This window comes from Conger conger, chromosome 11 (assembly GCF_963514075.1).
Source record: "Conger conger chromosome 11, fConCon1.1, whole genome shotgun sequence".
Lineage (NCBI taxonomy): Eukaryota > Metazoa > Chordata > Actinopteri > Anguilliformes > Congridae > Conger > Conger conger.
The window spans coordinates 6,773,041-6,777,308 of record NC_083770.1 but is presented as its reverse complement, the minus strand read 5'-3'; the positions used below and the strand labels follow the sequence as shown (position 1 = coordinate 6,777,308).

General features: G+C 41.5%; 1 protein-coding gene across 1 annotated transcript; it reads right to left on the bottom strand.

Moving 5' to 3' along the window:
- Positions 1 to 637: 637 nt before the first annotated feature.
- Positions 638 to 3,916, bottom strand: mymk (myomaker, myoblast fusion factor). The gene is made up of 5 exons (XM_061259338.1): positions 3,782 to 3,916; positions 3,113 to 3,227; positions 2,839 to 2,987; positions 2,589 to 2,705; positions 638 to 784 (listed from the first exon to the last, which is right to left on the bottom strand). The coding sequence occupies exons 1-5, from the start codon at positions 3,914 to 3,916 to the stop codon at positions 638 to 640; spliced, it is 663 nt and encodes a 220-aa protein (XP_061115322.1).
- Between the last annotated feature and the right edge of the window lie 352 nt (positions 3,917 to 4,268).

The following is a 4,268-nucleotide window of genomic DNA, read 5'->3' as shown; positions in this document are numbered from 1 at the left end:
CCTATATCCTCTTCTGTATAGCTCAGAAAAGACATCGGCCACTGGAGAGTAATTAGTTCAGTCTGAAATTTTTTTACAGTTCATAAGTATGGTACAAAATAATATATACTCAGTGAGCACTTTATTAGGTATTACGTTTTAAGACGTCTACTGCTGTTGCCTATCGACTTAGAGTTATCTAAGCTACCTTAGGTACCTTGCTACCTCACCATTGAACCATTTCACAAGGTTGTATTACTCGTGCTATGTCTTCGCAACTTTTCCACCCACATATGGTGTCCTGGTGTCCCCATTTCTTGCATTTCAGCGACTGTATCTGAAGTTATCTGCAGGTAGTCTCCTAAGGTTGGCATTTTAATATATTCCCATTATCCAGGCTTGTATTCCCCTTCGTCCGGTTATTCGGGTTACGTAGCAGGTGCAGGGTTTCGGTGTAATGGGAGGCCAGGGCTGCAGGCTCGCAGCATGGGCCTTTTGAAGTGGCGTGCCCAGGTGGTCCAAGGCTTTCCCTTCCCTGCAGCACTGGGCACCTAGCATCAAAAAAGACAGTTTTCATTCCTGGAGGCTACCTCCTTTCACAGGTTTCCACATCCCAAAAAAAGAGGATCACCCCAACAATTCCATGAGCAAAAGGGCATCATACACAGCAGCAAAGGGTGTAGCAGTTGAGCTTTGCAGCGTTGCCCCCGGTCCCACAGTGTCGGTTTCTCTTGGGAAGCAGCAGTATGATGGACACAGCCATGGATAGGTGGTAGAAGCTGTGAACATAGGCATAGTCCCATTCCTATTGGGACAAAGGGACAGAGGGACAGTGTCATCATTCATCATCTATATCATGTTTTAACATCTACAGTGGTGTGGTGTGTCCTGATTTCTTATTTTTTTGCATGTTTGTCATACTTAAATGTTTCAGATCATCAAACAAATTTAAATATTAGTCAAAGACAGCACAAGTAAACACAAAATGCAGTTTTTAAATGAAGGTTTTTATTATTAAGGGAGAAAAAAAATCCAAACCTACATGGCCCTGTGTGAAAAAGTGATTGCCCCCTAAACCTAATAACTGGTTGGGCCACCCTTAGCAGCAGCAACTGCAATCAAGCGTTTGCGACAACTTGCAATGAGTCTCTTACAGCGCTGTGGAGGAATTTTGGCCCACTCATCTTTGCAGAATTGTTGTAATTCAGCCACATTGGAGGGTTTTTGAGCATGAACCGCCTTTTTAAGGTCATGCCACAGCATCTCAATAGGATTCAGGTCAGGACTTTGACTAGGCCACTCCAAAGTCTTGGTGTGTTTTGGATCATTGTCCTGCTGCAGAACCCAAGTTTGTTTCAGCTTGAGGTCACGAACAGATGGCCGGACATTCTCCTTCAGGATTTTTTGGTAGACAGCAGAATTCATGGTTCCATTTATCACAGCAAGTCTTCCAGGTCCTGAAGCAGCAAAACAGCCCCAGACCATCACACTACCACCACCATATTTTACTGTTGGTATGATGTTCTTTTTCTGAAATGCGGTGTTACTTTTACGCCAGATGTAATGGGACACACACCTTCCAAAAAGTTCAACTTTTGTCTCGTCAGACCACAGAGTATTTTCCCAAAAGTCTTGGGGAACATCAAGATGTTTTCTGGCAAAATTGAGACGAGCCTTAATGTTGTTTTTGCTCAGCAGTGGTTTTCGTCTTGGAACTCTGCCATGCAGGCCATTTTTGCCCAGTCTCTTTCTTATGGTGGAGTCATGAACACTGACCTTAACTGAGGCAAGTGAGGCCTGCAGTTCTTTGGATGTTGTTGTGGGGTCTTTTGTGACCTCTTGGATGAGTCGTCGCTGCGCTCTTGGGGTAATTTCGGTCGGCCGGCCACTCCTGGGAAGGTTCACCACTGTTCCATGTTTTCGCCATTTGTGGATAATGGCTCTCACTGTGGTTCGCTGGAGTCCCAAAGCTTTAGTAATGGCTTTATAACCTTTTCCAGACTGATAGATCTCAATTACTTTCTTTCTCATTTGTTCCTGAATTTCTTTAGATCTCGGCATGATGTCTAGCTTTTGAGGATCATTTGGTCTACTTCACTTTGTCAGGCAGGTCCTATTTAAGTAATTTCTTGATTGAGAACAGGTGTGGCAGTAATCAGGCCTGGGTGTGGCTAGAGAAATTGAACTCAGGTTTGATAAACCACAGTTAAGTTATGTTTTAACAGGGGGGGGCAATCACTTTTTCAATATATTTAAATTTGTTTGATGATCTGAAACATTTAAGTGTGACAAACATGCAAAAAAATAAGAAATCAGGAAGGGGGCAAACACTTTTTCACATACACTCACCGAGCACTTTATTAGGAACATGACTACTTTCATTTACATAACATTGCTGTATCCCAAACATTATGGTGCCCTGAAATGGGGGGACTATGTATAAACACAGCTGTAATTACTATTTGGTGAGTGCTGGGTATAAAATGTATAAAAATGCCATTTATCAATCTACACTAGGGTGCAGCAGTTCCCTAATTCATTGGCAATATAATCCTTAAAAAAACACTTGAAAATAAATAAGAGCAAGTTATGACAAAGGGAGTTAATACCTCAAAGAAGAATCGCAACATCAACGCCAGTGCACCAAAGCAGCAGCCTGGTCCCACCTGCTGTGTGTAAACACTTTTCTCTGGATATAGTCCTTTCTTTTCCTTCATCTTCTTCAGCTGTTGATAAACCAGCAACGTGCACATACACAAAATGGTGTTCAAATGCTGATGGACAAATGCAGATGGACAAATGCAGCGATTCCCTTTTATTACAATGTAATCAAATGTTAAAGTGCCTGGATAAACTAACCCATTTTACAGTAATCATCAGCACAGCCGTTCCAATCGGCCCAGAATAAACGCCATATCCCCATCGGTCCTGGTAGATTCTCACAGCAGTAGTCAGAACCCCAAACATAGTGAGGCTAGAACGCTTGGGTTCGTCAAAGTCTCCTAGGGCTGGGAATAAGCAAACACAAAACACACTCTGAACGATGTTCTGGAAAACAGCAAGGACATAATTTACAGAATTTTAAAAAGTGGCAAAATGACAATATTCCTGTTTTTATAGTCATTTAACAAACCTAGTAGGGTGACCCATATGGAGATTGCTGTTCCAAAGACGGTGAAGTATTCAAGAATATCATACTTCATGAAACATAGGATAGACAGTCCAGGTCCATCACATGCATGGTATATCTGGAATGAAACAGATTCTGTTTGTTCAAAGATCCCTATATTTACATAGTTCAGTATCATAATACACTTAATTTACATTCTCAGTTACAGTAATTATTTAAAAAGTGCTTACAATTAACCACAGAAAGCCAATAAACATGTGCTGTGCAATAATGGTACATCCTCCAGAGACTTCAAAAGGCAATTCTTTTTTTTTTCAATTTTTTTGCCTGTAGGGAACAGCCTCTGGTCTTAACATCAAGAACCATATATTATATCTACTGAAATGTACACTACAATAAATTCAATAAAAATGTTTTTCCAAATATTTCTACCATAAAAATATATTTTTGTCATCCAAGAAATGTCAAAAAACATTGAAATTGTCATTCTTTCTGTTGTCTCGGGTGTTTATAAAGAAAAACTGTACATAATACATACAGAACATTTCAGTACAATTTTCTGCAGTCTAATCACACATTTTAATTCAGATGTCAGCTCATGCAAATTTATGTCTTTCTCTTCAAGAGTCCAGAGCCTATCCATAAACACATACAAGCTAATGGGGCTCTTACCACAGTGAAAAACATGGTAAAGAAGTAGACCATCGCCTCCATGTGAAAGCCTCGTTTGGTGGCCACACTGACATCCAGCAGGAGCGCCAGACTGCTGACGGTTGGGAGTAATAATTTAGCAATAAAGGCACCCATCCTGGAGGAGCTGTGAAGGAAACCTGGATAGAAAAGATTGGTCCCACGACAAGATCGTCTTCTTCATACGAACAGGGAAAGTGGAAACGCGAGGAAAGCTGCAAGCTAAAGCTGGAGAACGGAGTATGGTTTTGACAGCTGTTGCACAAAGCTCTTTAAAACTTAAATGGCCATCAGAAATAGAAGAGCCAGCGGGGCAGCATGTGGTCATGCAGCTGCTGCTGTTAGCCAGGCACAGGAGGAGGCCTGTGGCTAAATACTCCCTTCCCCTGAAGCCGTGTCCACAATCCACTCTACTGTGAATGCAACACAACCACTACTTACATTGCTGCTTCAACAATAACAACAACAA

Excerpts from the sequence above, each read along its gene's own strand:
- mymk (XM_061259338.1), bottom strand. The coding sequence starts at position 3,916 with ATGGGTGCCTTTATTGCTAAATTATTACTCCCAACCGTCAGCAGTCTG. Across the intron at positions 3,228-3,781 it reads TTACCATGTTTTTCACTGTG|ATATACCATGCATGTGATGG; the intron begins GTAAGAGCCCCA and ends GTTTCATTCCAG. Across the intron at positions 2,988-3,112 it reads CATATGGGTCACCCTACTAG|CCCTAGGAGACTTTGACGAA; the intron begins GTTTGTTAAATG and ends GCTTATTCCCAG.